Genomic DNA, 18,544 nt, shown 5'->3' on the forward strand with positions numbered 1-18,544 from the left:
TTTCATTACTCTGGATTGTCTTCTTCCTTTCAATATATTTTATCTGAAAATGCTAACAGGATAGAATAATTAGCATGGAACTGGGGCAGAGAGACCATGTGAGCTAGTCATCTTGTGTTAAGTTGCAAAAGGTGAGTTGTTGTTGTCAATAATTATTTTCATTTTTAGTGATAGAAATGAGTGCATGTGCTTCTTACATCTGTCTCAGATGAGTCTTCAATTTAAAAAATAAAATTGCAAATTATATTTATTCATGACTGCAGAAGATTAAAGAAACTTGTACAGGGCAAGTATTATTTTCCATCAATTCTTCACCTTTTGTATTGATACAAAAGCAATATCAATACAATGACATATTGATTAATCATTTCACCCACAACACCTTCCATAATAGCAACCAGCTCAACTCATCTGATATATAATCACCTCATTAATATGCATTTTTCTGCTTCAAATATCAAACTTGTCTGAGTTCTTGTTAACACATTAACTCATGGTGACGAGTTTACATGGCAGGAGGTAGCAGCCTACTGCCAAGCTCTGTAGCATCAAGGTCATATATGATACACTAAAGTGGGTGGTATTATAGAAAGGTAGACAGATGTAGCTCTACAATAATACCAAATAATCTGGAATTTCTAGTTACACTACAAAATATAGAGGGAAAAACCTCATTTCTTGGACCCAATTTTTTTCTACCCAAAATTTGCAGTGGTCACAATCGGATTTTGTGTCCAGATTTTAGACTTTTTGGTCTCAGATCTAAGGCTGACCGGTATGAACTGCAAACGGACAGATGAACCTTTGCAAAAAGTAGGATAAGATGACATTTGGAATAAAGAGTGGTCTCGATATGAAAATAATGGGTCAGTTAAGCAACACTCACTCGAACCTCAAGAAGTTTCATTATTATCAAATGTGCAAGTCATCCATAAACTTTGGTTAATGTATATGGTTGAGAACTGAATCTGTGCAGAAACATTTCTTCTTTCAGTCATAGTGACGATGACCTTTGACATTTTGCACTAAAAAGCCACAGACATCTTCTTTAACCCATGTGCAAGCCATCCACAATATCTGTCCAGGTCTATGGAACAAAAATATTGACATTGATCCAAAATCAATAGGTTTTCTACTTACCCCAAAAGAAAGCCACCTGCAACATTGGTCAGATCTATGATTTAAAATTAATGTTATTGTGCAAAAATCGTTTTCCCCAACCACAATGACCTTGACATTCTGAAACCGAAAACAATTGGCTGTTTTTTTATTTACCCCAAGCATAACCTATCAACATGTTTTGGTAACTAGAAATGGTGGACAATTTGAGTTCTTGTATTCAAACTAAACCAGAAGCAGATGAATAACATCATACAAATGGCAGGCATATAAAAATGGTTTCATGGCAGAATGAAACATTACTGCAATAAATTCACACCTCTGTCTATGCTCACAAAATGTGTAAAGTATCTAAGAATTTCTCCTCTAAAAACTACCTCTGCTTTGAGTGCTTTCTCCCTACTGGAAACAGTGTCTTTCAGACTTCCTGGGGAACTATCTTTGCGTTCCTTGTCGGGTGCACCATCCTCTCCAAGCCGATGTAATTTATCTTCCAGGTTCTGCAACTCTTTCTCAAGGGCAGCTATCCTAGAGTCCTGTGGAAAAGACATGCCAAATTCCCTTCAGTCACAGCAAAAAGTACAATGTATTCTGGATGCACAAACAACAATTCCTTGAGTAAGAACACCACAATGGATGGTCCCATGCTTAATAGTAATCTATGTCTAGACTAGTAGTGCATTTGACCTTGGAAACTACTCATCAACTGGTCTCATTGATCAAGACCTTTGGTCAAAGTATGAACCTTTGAACTAATCATGATATTAGACTTACTATGTTGATGACCTCTTATGCAAAATATTGTTTTGTATAATTGAAAATATAATTTATATCCCTAAATCACAAAGTGAAATAATTAAAAATAACTTACAGTATGATGAATGACTTCCTAAACTCCTAAATGTTCCATAAAATTCCAAAAGTTTTGAGCATTCTGAATAAGTTCTTAAGGTATTCCAAATGTGCAAATTAGAGTCTGTAGTGTACTGTAATGATGGAAATATAAAAGAATCACTATGCTATAATCTCAAAATGTCTTTCAATGAATTCACAGTATTCCCATGTCAGCTTTAAATCCAAATAGTCTTTCAGTGAATTCACAGTAATTCCATATAGTATTATATATCCAAATAGTCTTTAAATGAATGTTAGAGCACTGTAATCCAATGAATGATTAAATAAAATAAATATAACTCTTCCAAGACTGACAGTAATACTAAGAATACCTAATTTGATGAAATTATACTATTATACAGAATACCAATATGTATTATAGAGAATGCAATATGAGGTTTGAATGAAACATCTTGGTATTTCAAAATCACTTAATCACAGATCAGCTGTTCAAACAATGAGTAATCATAAATTTGATTAGCATGGCCTTTCAAGAACTCATGTCCTTGTCGGATTACATGTTTACTTCAACAATAGTGCAATACCACCTCAGACTTCATGAAAGAATCTATGCACTTTATACATGAATCATCTTACAGTGCAACTTACTATTGACAAGAACATTAGTATTCTTTTAAAAATTATTAACTAAATAACCCTTATCAACTATAATTATGAAAGATAATATACATAACACAGGTATACGTAATATATGGATTTTTTTATCATCATAAGTGCAAACATTAAGAAAATTTGGTAAAGAAAACACCAGGACAAAAGTTATTACACAAACGCATTTTTCTTTGAGCCATAATGACAAAATGACCATAACAGTTTACCTTCTGACACCCACCCCAAACAAAAACAATAGGCATCTTCCATAAACTCAATTCCTAAAATACCCCTTTCCTAAAAAGATGTGAAACTTCTAGATTAAAAAAGTCAAACCTTACTGCACATCTACATCAACTTCTTATCTAGCAACATGGTTCAATAAAATCCTCAAAACGATCTGGAAGAAGTGATTACAAACTGAATTCCCAATACACATGTACCTTATTTTGGACAATTTTCACTGAAAGTTTCTACAAAATGCGCCAGAGCAAATGTGCTAAACCCTGTTCCACATGTATGCCAACCACATATCTAATTTCCCAAGTTTCAAGATCCTCCATTCACTGTATGAGAAATGACGACAAAAATATATTTTTCAAGAAACCTCCCTAAATATAGGCCAGGCGTAAAAAGAAACACCTTATTGCGCATTATATGAACCTTGCAGCTAGCCTACAAAGTTTCAATAAAATCCTCCAAAATATGTCAAAGGATAAATGACAAACTAAATTCCCCAAATACCCAATTTGTGACAAATTTCAAGTCAAAAAGTTTTACAAAAATCCTCCTGGTGGAGATTTCTCGGAGGAAAGGTGATGACAAGCTGAGTTCTGAAAATACCTCCCATTTGGGCAATTCTGCAAGGAATTTCAGCCAATTCAGGCAAGATAAAAAAAAATGTAACCTTGTTGCAAATTATCAGGCTGCAAAGTCTCATTAAAATAAGCATCTACATGGATTGGATGCAAGGTGGTAACCACAATATCCTTGCTCTTCATCGAGGACCATTCCAAAACTAATTACTGAAAAAGGGTTACTGGCATAAAAACAGAAGATAAGACGGATGAATATAAGACTAGATAAAATACTGTTGAAGAGATAACTGAATGTGGTTTTAACTCATAATAATTATTTTTTCTCTGGTTCATGATGACTCAACCATTAACATGGCATCCTTGAAAATATGGCTGTTCTGTGCACTGAGACTTATTTTTAATCCTCCACTCTATAGGAGAATATATTCACATCAAACAGATGAGATTTTTTGAGAGGAAAAAATAAAGCTACACAATAGAGATGGATAAGATATTGCTGCAATTAAAATAAAAAATTCAGTGCTGTCACCTACATGAGATTTGTCACTAACATATCATTTTTATTTTTGTATTACTGTATTGATTTATTTTGAAACAATGCTAAGCCCAGAACAAAGGCATTCAATATAACTATGTCAAGCAGGCTTAAATGAAAGCTATTAACTACTAAATTAGCATAAAAAACAGTAGCTATGACTGCTAATAAATGAAAGCTATTAATTACTAAATTAGCACAAAAAACAGTAGCTATGACTGCTAATAAAATATGAAGCAATCAGCTATCCAAAACTAAACTTAAAAGTCAACTGTTGTTGGAAAACCAAGCCTAAAGGTAAAACACTGGCAATGTGAGTATAAAAACAGCAATGTGAATAAGAATGATTTTAAATGAATACTAATAGGGATCAAGGCAAATCTGAGTACTGCAATTACGCAAGGCAGAGGAAAAATTCATAAGGTTAAGATTGTTTCCTGACATCATTCAGTTTTGTGAACATACCGTATATACTCGCGTATAAGCCTGTTCACGTATAAGCCGACCCCCTCCAAACTGAATTGGTAAAACTGTTATAAAGTGCATGACCCGCATATAAGCCGTCCCATAATTTCTAGACTACCGGTACATCACAAGATGCACAAAGTGAGTTCTGAATACGTTTATTTAGGCAAATCACATTATTAAATAAAATGAAAGTAAGAAAGCTAATTTATATGTTGAAATAGAAACAATCCTAAAGTGTTTAGTCTTAATGGAAATTCAGTTAATCATCATTCTAAAATCATGAATTATAAAAGTTCTATCACTTTTAGAATCCTTCAAAATCTGGCTCTTTATCAGACTCGCCAAACAGTTCACGAAACTCGGCTTCTGTTATGCGCGTGCTTTCATCATATATCTCGTCATTGTCATCATGGTCATCCGATAGTGTGTCGTTCTCCTTCTCGCTCTCCTCATCATTGTCGGATTGAAATATAGCATCATCCTCTGTTCCATCCATGGCATTGCTGATACAGCACTTCCTGAATGATTTTGCAATCATTTCCGATGGAATTGAGTCCCACGCTTCTTTAACCCACTTGGCGACCAAATCAATGTCCGGCCTCATTAAATTCCTGCCTTTTGTCATTTTCACAGCCCCTGAACAAACCCATTCTGCCCACATCTTTCGTAACCTGTCCTTAAAAGGTTTGTTAAGGCAGACATCAAGAGGTTGTAACACTGACGTTAAACCTCCTGGTATCACAGCCAGTGTTGTTTTCATTTTCTATGCGGCCTTTTTTACTTCATCAGTCTTGTGTACACGAAACATATCCCATACAAGCATTGAAGGTTTCTGAAGAATTGCACCTGGTCTCTTGTATATAGTGGTAGTATACTATTTATATACCTTATCCTGTAATTATTTCCATGTGTGGTTGGTTATCAATTTGTATTTGATAATTATTTATCATTGTTGTTTATTTTTTATTTTTTTAAACTACTGGTAGTGTGATTTAATTGATCAAAATATGATTGGTTTCAGCGTGGACAGTATTCAAGTATCATGACAGTTTATAACTTTGAGCAGAAACCATGTCCACTACCATATCTCATTAAACAATAAATCTGAGAGTCAGCATGTATTAGTAAAGTCACTGGCATTGTGCAACAAAACAAACCTATTATCCCAGAGGCATTTACCATAGATTAAGCATATGGTAGCTACTGTACAACACTCTACCGCTAACAAACCACTTGGCTTTACAAACAACTAAACAACAGTAGTATATAAACTGTGGCTGCCGATTACTTCTAAAACACCTGTCAAAGAAATCCCACAAATTATATTGTTTTACAATTATTCACGCTGACTCGTATATTGCCCTGTTATTTACCCTTCCTAAGCGTGCACGCAACAAACCCCTATGAAGCCTCTCACTATTGTTCCTTTAAGACTATCATACATGTATTTCTACTCTCGATCAAAATGTTTGTCGTATATACCTTCAGTATCGTAATTCTTTTATTTTTTTATGTAGATTCTTTTCATATTTACACTGAAAAAAGCTAGCGTGCATTTGTACGATACTGTAGAGTTTAATGATTACTGATTAGCTGAGGGTTAAATACTTGACTGGAGATTACTAATATGGCAGTTCTTCTGGAAAATACACATACCACCGTGGCTCAAATAACACATATAGGTGCATTTTCTGGTGGATGGACATCTGTCAAATAGACGTCAAGTACATTAAAACATGTTTTTCATTCATTATCCTACCGCTTAAGTTAGAAAAAAATATTTGTTTCACTTCATAACAGCACAAATTTTATGAGCCATATGGCATCATTAGGCATGTGATCTCATCTTCGGCGATCGACAGAAACAATAAATACTGGAAATTGAGCAAAAAAAGCGTTAAAAATTTCAGACTTGGACCTTGGCCCGCAGATAAGCCAACCCCCCTTCTTCCAGGCCTTATTTTTTTCCTAAATTTTTCGGCTTATATGCAAATATATACGGTACAAACAAAACTGTGAAGCAAATACTATTTAATCAATGCATGATGTTACTACAAGTAAGTAGACAAAAAATAAAACAATAAATTTGCAATCCTAACAATTTGCAATCCTATCAATGGATTGTTTATGGAAGATAGAAAGTGATTAGTTATATTGAAAAAAATCTTCTTTCTAAAAATGGACATATTCACATGTTATGCATGTGCCAAATTTGTTCTCGACTGTGTAGATCTGGTTGGAAAGGATCTACTTTCAAGTCTTGGATTCGGCCAATGTGAGTATGTGAGAAAGCTTGCCAGTAGCTTCTTGTGGGTAGGTGGTTCTTTCTGGGGTTTTCCCGGGTTCTTCCTCCACCATTATTACTGGCTGCCATGTATAACCTATCGTGTGCTGAAAAATGGCATTAAACCCTACAACAACAACTGAATGCCAAGTTATTATTTTTGAGAAAACAACCATCAAGTTATTGAACTAGCCTCATTCAATCCATTTCTCAGTTATATCCCCAACCTGGTTTGATAAAAAAAAATCAATTCATACATGTTTATATTATAATGCTCAGAAGCCAGTACAGCTAAACAAAAAACACCAAAAAACTGAACCTTAAAATACATGTCTGTGGCGACTATCAACTTGTACAGTGGAATGCAAATAATTAAAAAGCCTGGTGGACATTCATAGTATACTGTATATTCAATTTTTAATTTGACTTTTAATTCAACTTAAAACTCCTTAATATGTGGGTCATTTCTGAACCATTTTTCATTCAGAACTAATTACATCTTGCAATATTTTTGTAGTGAAAATGCCATGCCACTACAACAACCCATTTGGGATAAGTGTTAACTGATGAACATATAAATGGAAGGATGGATTTGGAAAAGGTGAGTTCTTTAAAGCTCTCCAGGACTGCACCTTGGCTGGGCTGTCATGATAAACATTTTGATATACCTCTTTCTCTCTCTCTCTCCAATGATCAAAATATGGGGATTTGTTCTAAATTAAGGAGGACACTTTTGGTGGAAGAATGTCAGCTGGGCTCTCTCAAGGTCAGGCACTGAGACTGGGTCCTGATTGTACATCACAGAGCATGGACCCTGAACTTGAAATACTAAAGTCTTTAAAAAAAAAAATTCAACAAGTAACTCCTAATTGTGTAATAACAGTTTGTCTTGACCAAAATATACAATTACTGATGCAGACACACTCAAAAACATTTTTTTCTTCTATAACCTTCAACAAAATCAAACAGAATTTTAATTATACCTCATTTCACATTTTCACTACCTAGGATGCCAAAGTAATTAGGGAATGTCTGTTCTAATTCATCTTGTACAAATACTCCTTGGCATTCCATTCAACCATTTGTTCCATGTGAATGCCAATATATTACTCTGATGTTAACAAGTAGTAACTGTGCCTACCACTTCATGCCATATATACAATCATCTGTTAGCCTAGTACCATTTAAATGGTCTTATGATCAAATTATAGCACCCATGTATGATTTCATTCAATTCAACACTATGTAAATATTTTAATCTGGCCACTGCTAATAAATGCTAAGCATCCTTCTACAAATCAGTAGGAACCCTCAAAATGTATTGTTAAAACTCTATGATCTTAAACCAAGTAACAGAAAAAAAAGAAAACCAACAAGTTTTGTAAAATTCAACGAATAATTTATTCCCAAAAATATAAAGTGGAAATTGAAAAAAGAACTTACAGTATTGTGAATTAAATTCCAAATAGTCCTAAATGTTCTATTACATGTCCAAAAAATGTATAGTATTCTGAAAGAATTCCAGTGGATTTCCACATGAATTACAATCTTGAATGTGCTGATGTACCAATAGCATAGAATAGTGTTGATGTGCTAACAGTTATGATGTATTGCAATGATAAAATCCAAAATGTCTCTAAATAAATTCAAAATAATTTAAAATAGTGATTTGGCCTGAAAGTCAAAGAGCACTTTGTAATTCCAATGAAAAATTTAAATAAATAAATCCTCTTATATTTAAACTGAACATAGTTAAAAGATTGATTAACTCTGGATGTTATGATAGGGAAAAAAAAATTGTGTTTACTTCTCTCTCAAAAAAAACCAAAGTAACAATATGAGAACCAGGATGATGGTCAAAAGTTAATTTCTAGAACATTATAAGTTGTCAACAATATCATGTCTATTACTAAAACTTTAGTAAGGAGTATGGCAAACAGCAGGTACTCCAGGAATTCTCAATTGGAAAACTAATGTCCTGAACTCAGATCCAAGTAAATATATTTACATACAAATAATAATAAAAATCTTAATACATAATTTACAATCATAGACAAAAATTTAGCTATGTAATATGTTGTTGAAAAAAAGACATTAGTTTTGTATGCCCAAACTCCCACCCTCAATTATGGACAAAGGTCAATCACACAATACAAATTAAATAAATGCAACATATAAGCATGGACACAAGCCAAATAAAGAATACAAATTAAATATACACAGTGGTATAAATATTACAAATGGCTAATGCAGGGGTATACTGCATTGCTGATTTGAACTTGTAGTAACCATAGTAACCAAAGTGTGTGTGTGTGCGTGCGTGTGTGTGTGTATGGTTCTTCATTTATCTGGGCTTGCTAACCCACTAATTTCTAACCCCCCAAGTGAACTTGAGGATGGTTCTCTAAAACCCCAACCCTCATAAATCCCTTGGATCAGTATAATTTATGCCAGTCACTATCAAAATTAACAAGTGGAATCAGGATGTCAGGCTAGCGCAAAAATTCGCCCAAATGGGACTGTTGTGTTGATCACCTCAACGAATAATGCAGAATTATACTGAATAACAAGTTTGATATATATTTAGATCACTGCTGATACGTAGTTTTCGTGGGGAGGGAGGAGAGTTCAACTAATGCAATAATCACCCATCACTATAGCACTGCTTTTACATTTTTTGTGCTAAAACACTTGTCAGTTCAATCTGACTACATCCTCCCACACAGTGGAGAATCACCAATAAGACACAGTCCAATCATGCACCTTGCATGCACATGTGATGAACAGTCACCTCTTTTATCAACAAGTACATCAGCAAACCCCTGCATTTGTCCTACAGTGTCTTCAATCTTTTACTTGACAGTGAATTGCTTAAAATACCACTCATCCAATTAAATGGGCTCCATGAAAAGTGCTAATGTGTGCATAAATGTATCATGATGAATTTTAAGCAATCAAACTTTACAAAAAATAATACATTTTAATCCCAAAGTATGGGTATCTGTTGATCACATAAAAACTGCCATAAATACTGTCTGACTATCTGCCTTAGCAAAAATTAACCAGCATGTCTTTCTTTGCCAAAAAATACCAAATCCAACCAAAACCGTAACACTGTCACACCTGATTAAAGTGCAAGATTATTCCTATCATTTTAAAAACGTTTGTTCAAGAAAGACGGTGACACCTACATGCTTTTACGTTTTTTTAAAAAGAAATCAGAGAACACAAAACATGCTTGAATACCATTCTTGGTCAAGCAAAGAGCTCTAACTGGTCTTAAATTGTACTCTTCTATCTCTGTCAGAAAACCAAACAAAATCATATTGTTCACAAAAATGTTCAAAGAAATTTACCCTTTGCGGCTAACCTGAATCCAGCCCTAAATCTTGACAGGAAAAAAATGAAAATGTACAAGTTCCATGTTTTTCTTGCATTTCAGTATGAAGTTTAGCTATGTAAACCCTTCATTATTACAAGTATCAGGCATTGTTTCATGTGTTGTGTAATTCTCTGCTCAAAATCATTTGAGCTTTCTCAAACTGATTTTTTCTTTTGTTTGAACTAATACAAATTTGGATGAAAAGTTTGGTGTTTGTTTTGTCACATGCAGTAAGCAATGCATGGAGCAAGTCCTATCATTACAGTTGTGTTCTGGTAGGGTTGTTCTGGGTCTTGTATCATTACAGTTGTGTTATGGTAGGGTTGTGCTGGGTCTTGTAATGTTACAGTTGTGTTATGGTAGGGTTGTGCTGGGTCTTGTAACATTACAGTTACATTATGGTTTATGATGAGTCTTGTAACATTACAGTTGTCTTATGGTAAGGTTGTGCTGGGTCTTGTATCATTACAGTTGTGTTATGGTAGGGTTGTGCTGAGTCTTGTATCATTACAGTTGTGTTATGGTAGGGTTGTGCTGGGTCTTGTAATGTTACAGCTGTGTTATGGTAGGGTTGTGCTGGGTCTTGTATCATTACAGTTGTCTTATGGTAAGGTTGTGCTGGGTCTTGTAATGTTACAGTTGTCTTATGGTAAGGTTGTGCTGGGTCTTGTATCATTACAGTTGTCTTTTGGTAAGGCTGTGCTGGGTCTTGTATCATTACAGTTGTCTTATGGTAAGGTTGTGCTGGGTCTTGTATCATTACAGTCGTCTTATGGTAAGGTTGTGCTGGGCCTTGTAACATTACAGTTGTCTTATGGTAAGGTTGTGCTGGGTCTTGTATCATTACAGTTGTCTTATGGTAAGGTTGTGCTGGGTCTTGTATCATTACAGTTGTCTTATGGTAAGGTTGTGCTGGGTCTTGTAATGTTACAGTTGTCTTATGGTAAGGTTGTGCTGGGTCTTGTAATGTTACAGTTGTGTTATGGTAGGGTTGTGCTGGGTCTTGTAACATTACAGTTACATTATGGTTTATGATGGGTCTTGTAACATTACAGTTGTCTTATGGTAAGGTTGTGCTGGGTCTTGTATCATTACAGTTGTCTTATGGTAAGGTTGTGCTGGGTCTTGTAATGTTACAGTTGTGTTATGGTAGGGTTGTGCTGGGTCTTGTAACATTACAGTTACATTATGGTTTATGATGGGTCTTGTAACATTACAGTTGTCTTATGGTAAGGTTGTGCTGGGTCTTGTATCATTACAGTTGTCTTATGGTAAGGTTGTGCTGGGTCTTGTATCATTACAGTTGTCTTATGGTAAGGTTGTGCTGGGTCTTGTATCATTACAGTTGTCTTATGGTAAGGCTGTGCAGGGTCTTGTATCATTACAGTTGTGTTCTGGTAAGGTTGTGCTGGGTCTTGTAACATTACAATTGTCTTATGGCAGGGCTATGCAAGGTCTGTATTTTACAAATGCATACTCTCTCTCTCTCTCACACACACAACACACACACACACTTCTCTTGCATATGTAAAGACCAAATCAGTAAATCAGTCAAGGATCAGACAAAAACTTTTCAGTCATCAATAATTCACCTTTTTAAAATATGTGCAGTTATCTTTTGAACTAAGTGCACAACGACATCAAATACTATCTTACTGGGATGCCTCAATTCCAGTACTATCCCACTGGGATTTCTGAATGCCAGTACTATCCCATTGGGATTTCTGAATGCCAGTACTATCCCATTGGGATTTCTGAATGCCAGTACTATCCCACTGGGATTTCTGAATGCCAGTACTATCCCACTGGGATTTCTGAATGCCAGTACTATCCCATTGGGATTTCTGAATGCCAGTACTATCCCATTGGGATTTCTGAATGCCAGTACTATCCCACTGGGATTTCTGAATGCCAGTACTATCCCATTGGGATTTCGGAATGCCAATACTAACCCATTGGGATTTCTGAATGCCAGTACTATCCCATTGGGATTTCTGAATGCCAGTACTATCCCATTGGGATTTCGGAATGCCAATACTATCCCATTGGGATTTCTGAATGCCAGTACTATCCCATTGGGATTTCAGAATGCCAATACTATCCCATTGGGATTTCAGAATGCCAATACTATCCCATTTTGATCCCTGAATTCCACACATGGAAGCTCAGTATCCACAAGTCTTGAAACCACAAGATCTGGAGGCTAGATTTGAAACCAAACATCCTCTACATTTTCTACAAACTGCCCAGTATATTGGGCATGCATGGTGAGATTATTAATCAACAAACCTTGGCCTCCAGAATGGCCTGCATGGTGTGTGTGCTGGATGGCTGCTGCTTTAGCTGAAGATGGGCATGGTCCAACTCCTCTGAAAGTTTGGTGCTTTGCTGGAGAAGTAAATAATGACAAGTACTTGATGGGTTTATGAATACTAAAGGTTATTATTCATGCAATTAAATTTATTCATGGTATTTCTAAAATTTGCATCAACATGTGATATGTAATATGTATATATAAATCAGGTGCAGAAATTTGTCCCTAGACAAAGACTAGATGAATTCTGAAAGTAATCTAAAATGCATATGTCAATATAAAAGAAAACAACACCTTCACTTCTGAATGTAGACTTCTACTGCATGGTAACTTGTTCAGTTTTAAATCTTAATTTTACAAATAATTTTAATATCAACTGAAAATGGTTGCATTTCAGTATTTAGTTACTGCAGAATTCAATGTGCTTACATAAACAATATGTTCAAAAGCCAATCCATGAGCAAAAACAGAAAATTTATATTTTATTAAAACGTACCACGTTTACAAATTCTTAATTCAATGAATATGTAAGTTTTGAATGTTATGAAACTTCCTTAAGATAAATTATTCAGACTTTGATGAACACAGCAAGGAGTATTACCTCTTTCATGCTTGAAATTTCTCTATTCTTCTGTTCCAAACTTGCTTGTAAACTTGTTATTTGTCTTTGGTCTTCTGATTGTTTTATTTTGTAACTCTCTATTTCTTTCTGACTTTGATCAATCTTTTGCATATCAAGCCCTTTGCTTTGTAACATTTCTAACAGTTTTTTTATACTCTCATCTCTGGCAGAAAGAGTCTGTTTCTGTGTTTCGAGCCGAATATCCATCTCACCAACTGTTTTGCGTAAAATTTTAATCTCCTTATTTTGGTGTTCATAGTCTCGTTTGAGGTCTTCATATTCACTCTCAGAAACTGAAGTGAATTGTGCATCATCTTTCCTCCTCAGACTGGTCTCAAGTTCTCGGATGGTGCTGCTCTGTTTCTTAAAGATAAAAGAAAACAATCAAAGTCACAATCTAGGTTGCAATAATAACACTGCCACACAGCTGCAAAAATCTAGATAAAAAGGCCAGGACAGATGTCAATCAACGCATTGATGTAAAATGTGAGATATTCACACCACAATCAGAATATTGAGAAAGCATGTTGTGCAATGAATTGTCCTGGCTTCATAATGAATGTATGAACAAAATACATAAAAAGAGGATCTCAAATGGGTAACGATTTAATATTGAATTTATGAAACGAGTTGAATAACGTCCAGCTGTTGCGAGCCTGGCTCGCAAAAGCTGGATATTATTCAACGAGTTTCATAAATTTAATATTAAATCATTACCCATCTGAGATTCTTTTTATCACATAGGTTTTATTTCAGTGAAATTATTTAGACAGGAAGAAGAACAAATAATTTCGTTCATTCTGACAGACTGTGCACCTTTCATTTGTTGTGCATAAAATATAGTCCCAAAAATGGTTAAACTAGTAAGAGTAGATTGTAACTTTTTACAAACTATAAATCAAAGAAAAAGCTTCCAGCCAAATAAACAGAACATTTGATAATGACAAAATCATTTTTCAAAACAGAATGATCAATGTGATGTGATGCTACACTGTTTGATACGGAAAACAGTAGGCCTAGAGTACATGTTTACCCTAAAATGTCACTTTCAGAACTAAACATTACATTGTTGCGATTTTTATGTGAAATAGGATTACTGGATGCAGAAATTCCCACATTTACTGCAATGCATTTTAACTGGATATTTGCAGTATTTGACTAGAACAATAAGACTGTACAGAAGACGTAAACAAATTTCTTTTTGAGTCGGATTTGTATCCCATGTATCATACTTCATAAAGCTGCTGTGGTTGGATAAAGTTCTGTCAGTTAGGAAACCCATCTATGTCCAAATTCTTATGTGAACACAGGTGAGTTTATTTACTTCTGAAAGTTTACATTTAAACCACGCTTGTATATGCAGTGGATTCTATATGTTACAATATACCGCTCCCTCCCCCCACCCCGCCATCAAATAAGCAATACCCTTAGCTTTACTTCTTATTGTTGTTCTTGTCTTGTAGTTTTACGCCATTTTTCTCATTATGATATTATACATGACATAACAAACCCCTTTGGGTTACTCACATATCCATATTCAGACAGCCAAGATAATTTTTCCTTAAGTTCCTTTCTCGAATCGAGTTCAAAAATGGCTGCCAGAAATGTTCATTCAAAACCAAACATTCCAGAAGGTGGGGTTAAAACTGTTTTCAAACGAACCCAGCCAATCAGTAAACACAATATAATTTCATGGGCTTATTTGAACCAATCAGAATCACATGAAGTGATATTTTAACATGTGGTAATATCAAAAATATGAAACTGCACATACTATAGGAAAAACTATACCTATTATGTGATAAACTGGTTTAGGAAATAAAAACAAATGAGAAACTAAAACCATAACACATTCTACAACTGTGACATTAACTCCATGGTCAAAGGGGCAAATGTGCATGTCACCAAATGAATTCTCCTAGCTTCATCATGATTTTTCCAAGTATAAAGAAAGTCTATAAATTTGTTTGGGAAACATAAAGAAAAAGAACAAGCTCTGAGTTCTGCCATACATTTTCATCCCTTTTGTCTTACCTGAGAATATATACCCATATTTTATCTTTTTTATCCAACTTTTTAGTCATTAAATTTATTTATATCAACAGAATACAAATATACTTCAAATCTAACAATTCTTTTTACATTTCTTAAGCATATCACCGGGAATGTACATGTCAGCTGGGGATAAACTGATATGCATTATTCCAAACATGATGGAGAACTATATATGACATTTTGATTGGGTTAACAAATGCAGTTCATCAATTCACTGCAGTTTTTAAACTATTCCCTGGACAAACTGGCTAGCAACCTTGCAACGAATGGCAATGATCGTTTTAACTGCCAATAAGGTGGTGCTTCTCATGAAGCATTCAATTACGAGGGAATATATCCATTCTGACCAGATCATACTGAACAAAGGTTGGCTTTGGTGCTTTGTAAAGGACTATATCCATTTGAGAATATGAATTGTTTTGAAAAATTGTATCAAATTATGCCGCCACCATCTAATAGTTTTTCTTCAAAACTGTTGTGTGAAAATCTGGGCATCAGAGAAGAAATGGATGAATTTAGTTGCAAAATATGGGTGACTATCCCGATCTTTACCTACAAACAGATGTCTTTGAGGTGTTCCACGATATGGCCATGCATAAGTACAAGCTTGACCTAGTTCATTATTTTTCATCACATTAGGGATGGTTTGGTGGAATATACTGGTGTATAAAACCAAGGTCAAGTTATAACTTCTCACCAATACTGATCAACATTTACTTATGGAATGGGGTATCTGTTGCAAAATTTCTCCAGTAAGCTGCCAATACGCAAATGATAACATTCCAACATAGAGGTAATGGATATGATCTTGCATCTGCAAAAAGTTATATCATGTACCCGACATGAACAATTTAACGAATGGGAAATGATGCAGCCAATGCCTGTTCACCAGTTTTAGTGGATCAATCCAATGGATATAGATATTTATAAGTACGAACATAAGCATGATCATAACAGCAACCAGGGATACTTCTTTGATGCTGATTTGGAGTATCTAGACGAGCTTCACCATAACTATTATCCTTTTGCACCAAAATGTTTGTGGTACCACACGGGTGGCTATCACCATGTCAGTGTGGGATTGTGGTTGAATCCAACAGCAATGTTACCAAATGCAAAAAGCTTGTCCCAAAGGTTCTGACTAAAAACAACTACAGCATGTAGTATCCTATATTATTTGATGTTATATCTGCAACTGTGTATGTATGCATATACAACGAATCCACTGGGTACTCAGCTTTTGCCAAGAGGCATGGATGGGTCCATACATCCAGAAAGTTCTGAGGACAAAGGTAACAAATGAGTTTGAAAAAGATTTCTTTAAACTCATGACCAATGCCCTATTCAGCAAGATGACAGAAAATCTGTGGAAGCAAATCAATATCAACCTTGTCCATGACAGTGAACAAGACATATTTTGCTGGCCTGTTTTTCCCACCGTGTCTGAGTCAAGCAAGCCATGGCCAAATGGGGGGAGGGATATTGGGTTTTTAGATCCTCCACCCCACCAGCTATAAAAAAACCCCACAGAAAATGTACACACAAACATGCAGTCACATGTCACTTGAAATTTGACCATTGCTTTATTCTTGCACATGTTTATTGGGTATTATATGCATACTCTGAGTAAACAGACACATAGACTTTTGCTTTGGTGCCCTTTTGAAGAAAGTTTGAGCCCTTTTGAATTCTGCGAAGAAAAAAAACAACGCTTGACCTGATCTGGCCATACAAGCTATTTGATGATGGACTTGTAACTGTTCACAGCAAGAAACCTAAGCTGAAGTTGACAAAGCCTTGAATCTATGTTAGTGTATTTTTGTTGGATTTACCTAAACTTCTCGCGTACAAGTTTCACTAGGAGTCAAGCCAAAGCATGATGACAATGTAAAATTGCTATAACATGAATATATGTATGGACATGGCTAAACCATGTTTGTTAAGTGATCTGAAACAAGTGATTATGCAAAAGAACATTTGCTGTTTAGAAATACCAACAACAGTTTCTAAGTTCAATGATGCATGCATAGGCAAAACCCATTAAGAATATGCAGAACTCTGCCAAATATCTGACACATTTGTGGTAGGATGATGGATCTGGGGCTATACACCCTAATAAACATCATACAGTAAAAGCTACTGGACAGATGGCACATGTACGATGGATCTGGGGCTATATACCCTAACAAACATTATATAGTAAAAGCTACTGGACAGATGACACATGTATGATGAATCCGGGGCTATATACCTGAAGAAATATCATATAGTAAAACCTACTGGGCAGATGACACATGTATGATGGATCTGGGGCTATATACCCTAAGAAACATTATATAGTAAAAGCTACTTGACAGATGACACATGTATGGTGGATCCAAAGCTATAGACCCTAAGAAACATCATACAGTAGAAGCTACTTGACAGACGACACATGTATGATGATGGATCCGGGGTTACATACTCAAGAAACATCATAAAGTACAAGCTACTTGACAGATGACACGTGTATGGTGGATCCAGGACTATATACCCTAACAAACATTATATAGTAAATGCTACTGGATGATGGATCCAGGGCTATACACCCTAAGAAACATCACATAATAATAGCTACTGGATGATGGATCCGGGGCTATATACCCTAAGGCTACTGTATGATGAATCCAGGGCTATATATACCTTAACGCTACTGAATGATGGATTTGGGGCTACATACCCTAAGAAACCTCATATAGTAAAAGCTACTGTATGATGGATCCAGGGCTATATACCCTAGGGCTACTGTATGATGGATCCGGGCTATATACCTCTAAGCTCAACTGGCCTTATGGCCAGATGAGCTAAAAATGGATTGTATCCAAAACAATCCAAATCTCTGCTCATACATGACACTTTGTTTTTCAAAGTATTTCCAGTGATAAATTGTTAAACACCATAACCTCTCAAAATTGTCACCTGACTAGAACAGAAATTTCTAACATCCTGCCAGTGCAAGGTTTTTATATCTCCAAGGTTTTTGCTTCCCTCAAGAACAACAGCTTTTAAACAACCATCCAATAAGTGGCTTGTAATGACATGTTACAATGACAAGTTAGACACACTCTTCTATATACCCACAGTAGCAAATGGTGGACAATCCTGCCCTTTATTTGCATCACTTAATAGTCAAGCATAATACAAGTGTGCTTTTATTTAGAAGATTTACTAGTTTCGGTTTGTGAATTTATAAAATATGCATAGAAATGGTATTGATTTATCCTTTCTGCAAGTGTCCAAGTTACTAATCTGTTGCATTATGTCTGCAGTCATGACAAAAATTAGAACTTATCATTGCTGATAAATAGTATACAAGGCAGTCCGGGTCACTAGCATCTCAGGATTTCAAGTCCGTCTCCTAACTGCATGATTCATAGTCTTTTTTAGTTTGAAGTAAAAATA

The 18,544-nt window shown here is 35.3% G+C and overlaps 1 protein-coding gene across 3 annotated transcripts in view; it reads right to left on the reverse strand.

The window, feature by feature from the left end:
• LOC149788580 (ELKS/Rab6-interacting/CAST family member 1-like) overlaps positions 1 to 18,544 on the reverse strand; it is a 105,004-nt gene that overhangs the window by 47,639 nt on the left and 38,821 nt on the right. For all 3 annotated transcript variants that reach the window (XR_016424172.1, XR_016424171.1, XM_089974628.1), the window contains exons 2-4: positions 13,028 to 13,411; positions 12,402 to 12,500; positions 1,497 to 1,655 (exon numbers count right to left, since the gene is read on the reverse strand). Coding sequence is in view for 1 of the 3 variants with exons in the window: in XM_089974628.1 (XP_089830754.1) it covers positions 1,497 to 1,655; positions 12,402 to 12,500; positions 13,028 to 13,411 (642 nt within the window). In the remaining 2 variants the exon portion in view is untranslated. The remainder of the gene's footprint in view (positions 1 to 1,496; positions 1,656 to 12,401; positions 12,501 to 13,027; positions 13,412 to 18,544) is intronic.

The sequence above is a fragment of the Sinohyriopsis cumingii genome, chromosome 11 (assembly GCF_028554795.1).
Source record: "Sinohyriopsis cumingii isolate HCF-2022 chromosome 11, ASM2855479v2, whole genome shotgun sequence".
NCBI lineage: Eukaryota > Metazoa > Mollusca > Bivalvia > Unionida > Unionidae > Sinohyriopsis > Sinohyriopsis cumingii.